Raw genomic sequence first — 3,238 nt, 5'->3', positions numbered from 1 at the left:
TCCTAGTGGTTTTCTTCCCAGCGATCTTTTTGGAGATGTCCCTTCTCCCCAGAAGCCCCGTCAGGAAAGTGTTGCTGGCGGGAGCCTCAGCCCAGCGCTCAGTGGCCAGAATGGACGGAGATGTGATCATTGGGGCCCTCTTCTCGGTCCACCACCAGCCTCCCGCCGAGAAGGTGCCCGAGAGGAAGTGTGGGGAGATCAGGGAGCAGTATGGCATCCAGAGGGTGGAGGCTATGTTCCACACATTGGATAAGATCAACGCGGACCCGGTCCTGCTGCCCAACATCACCCTGGGCAGTGAGATCCGGGACTCCTGTTGGCACTCCTCCGTGGCTCTGGAACAGAGCATCGAGTTCATCAGGGACTCTCTGATTTCCATTCGAGATGAGAAGGATGGACTCAACCGGTGCTTGCCTGACGGCCAGCCGCTCCCTTCAGGCAGGACTAAGAAGCCCATTGCGGGCGTGATCGGCCCGGGTTCCAGCTCCGTCGCCATTCAAGTGCAGAACCTGCTCCAGCTGTTTGACATCCCGCAGATCGCATATTCCGCCACCAGTATCGACCTGAGTGACAAAACTCTGTACAAATACTTCTTGAGGGTTGTCCCTTCTGACACTTTGCAGGCAAGAGCGATGCTTGATATAGTCAAGCGTTACAATTGGACGTATGTCTCTGCAGTCCACACGGAAGGTAGGCATTGCATTGGGGAAAGAAAGGTACCGAAAAAGCCAGAGCATTCATTGCATTATGTGTGCTTGGGATAACGGTTTCTTCCCTTTTTATTTCTAGCTCTGTGGGAAACAGACTGCTCTTCTCAGTAAACGCCCACCCAGGCATTGCCTTCTATCCCCATTCTCCTATCTTAGAGTGTAGGAAAACTGCGTCCCATCGTGTATCTGGGGAGAATAGGAGCCTAAAAGAGGCTAAACTCTCCATGCACAGTGTCCAACTGTAGATTTTGGACTTGCGTATTTGCTTGCCCTCATTTTTCCGAGTTCATGTTTGGAAGACGTATTTGCCCAAGGTGTTATCCCACTCTTAAGTGACTGGCTCCGATTTTCTCAGCTTAATAGACTAATCCAATGTGAGCAATTAGGAAACAAAACAAAACAAAACAAAACACAAAACGCTGTCCCCTACCTTGGTACTGAAAGCTTGTTCTTGTCTTGAACAGCTGAAGGTGCTTCTTTGTCCTAGTGTGCCCCTTCTTAAACACAAGACTTAACCTGTGAGTGTTGGATTAATGCACTCACTTCCCCCAGTATATCAGAGACTTATATTTTAAATTCTCGGGTGCCTTAAATATAAAGGCAAAGTAAATCATTTATTTATTTTCTTCCTACCACATATGTTAAAGTTATCCACCTGTCCCTACACCCTCCAAGAATTACCTAGTTTTAGGAGAAATAGCACTAATGACCTCTTGGATTGGATTTGAGTTTTGGTTTCTAGTCTTTTCTTGTAATACAATGAATTTGCTCATTTGAATTTAAAGTTAGACCAATTATAAATGACGAATGACAAGAGAGTAGATATCAGGTTTAAAATGGCTTTTAAAAATAAAGTAGGATTACCTAAGGTTAAACCTTTGACATTTACTGAGTCTTATAGACATGGATTCTCAAAGAACTTCTTATATAAAGATTTTCTTGACTCTNTCCAAATTCTCCAAGCAGACCCAGGTGAGCAGACACCTCCCGGCGACGAAACCCACTCCCAGTTACAGACAGCCCCAATCTATGGGATTTTCCTCCCGGGGCACCCCCGCTTATTCATTTCTGTTCGTCCTGCATCCCAGGAAGCGTCGGGACCCGGGAATGCCAGGGTTGTCTTCCTCCTTGTGCCTGCCTCGCCTCCTGCGTTCTTGCTCCGCACACGGCGCCCTCAGCTCCTTTCTCCTCCGACTCTCACCTTGAGAAAGGGAGCCAGGGAGGGACGAAAGAGGTAGTCAACTTCAGCCTCACAGGCGGCTGAAATTTGGCGCCTCTGTCCCCCGAAGCGGTCAGGTTTGAATTTTCTTAAGGGAGCACTGGCTGCAAGGCGAAGAGAATGAGGATGGAAGGGTGGTGAGGAGGTGAGGGGAGGTGTGTGGGTGTGTGTGTATGTGTGTGTGTGTGTGTGTGTGTGTGTGTGTGTGTGTGTGTGTGTGTGTGTGTAAAGAATGCAGGGAGAATGGTTGAAAAAGCGAAGTCGGGGGCGGGGGTGGGGGATGTCCAAGCATTGGAACTCGCCTGTCAGCGCAAGGGCTCCGGCCCCTGCGGGAGACTGTCCGTAGCTGGACCGAGCCCTGTCCAGGGTTCTGAAGGCGGCAGGGCTGGGCTGCCGCTGAGAGCAACCCGGAAGCTGCCCTGCGTTCCCATTCTAGCAACTGGGCACAGCCAAAGGTCCTTATTTAGGCGAATGCAGCGGCCCTTCCACCCTCTCCCTCCATCCTCCTTCGTGGGGAAACAAGTTACCTTATCTGCACCCTTTCTCCCTGAACGTCTACTGTAAGCCTGACTTCTTGGTGGGCGGGAGGAGGGAGGGGACGTACCGAACTCCGACAGGCTGAGACTTTACCAGGTGTTGCCTTAGTAACTACTATGGATGTCCTTAAGCTGGCAAATTTATATTCACCACTTGGGTTGTACCGTAGGGTCTCTTCAACCCCTCAAAGTTAAAGGTGCACTCCTTGTTCACGTTCATTTTGAAATAGCGCTCCCACCTTTGAAAGAAAGAGTTTGCACATTTCTTTTGGAAAAAAAGTTGATCTTTTCAAATCCTGCAAGTGCTCTTAAGGGGAACGACCTAGCTCCCGCTCCCTTGTCCTTCCCCTCCCCCTCAAGTCAGTACGCGTAATGAGTATTCGGGGACCGGGAAGAGGCTTGAGGCTGCAGGAGGGGGCAGGTCGGCGGGTCTCTGCGCCTCCCAGCACCGACGAGGACACTGGGAACAGGACACATCGCCTTGCGCCCTGACCAGAGCTGCCTCCCAAGTTGTCCCTCCCGCCGATATCATGATGTGCTGAAATGAATTGGACCGGGCCACTATTAACATCACTGACCCTTGAGTTTTGACACAAGTGATACGGAGCTTTGATTTTCTTCCTCTCTTGTCGGCAGCTTCCAGCTCACCGCTGCCACCACGACGCCCTCTGTACCCTTGATCAGTTTACCTTGGTGCACCGGTGAGGAAGGGGGAGTCGAATTCGCCTAGAAACGCCTCCAGGGAGTGGAGGTGATCGTGGAGGACCCGGAGG

General features: G+C 50.9%; 1 protein-coding gene across 1 annotated transcript in view; it reads left to right on the top strand.

Moving 5' to 3' along the window:
* Positions 1–6: 6 nt before the first annotated feature.
* Positions 7–3,238, top strand: part of GRM1 (glutamate metabotropic receptor 1) — a 391,756-nt gene continuing 388,524 nt past the window's right edge. Inside the window, exon 1 of the mRNA XM_019638971.1 lies at positions 7–690. Within this exon, the coding sequence (XP_019494516.1) occupies positions 36–690 (655 nt within the window). The 5' untranslated portion in view covers positions 7–35. The remainder of the gene's footprint in view (positions 691–3,238) is intronic.

This window comes from Hipposideros armiger, unplaced genomic scaffold (genome assembly GCF_001890085.2).
Source record: "Hipposideros armiger isolate ML-2016 unplaced genomic scaffold, ASM189008v1 scaffold_41, whole genome shotgun sequence".
NCBI classification, from domain to species: Eukaryota; Metazoa; Chordata; class Mammalia; order Chiroptera; family Hipposideridae; genus Hipposideros; species Hipposideros armiger.
Note: the sequence above shows the minus strand (reverse complement) of the source record. Positions and strands in the feature narration are given on the sequence as shown.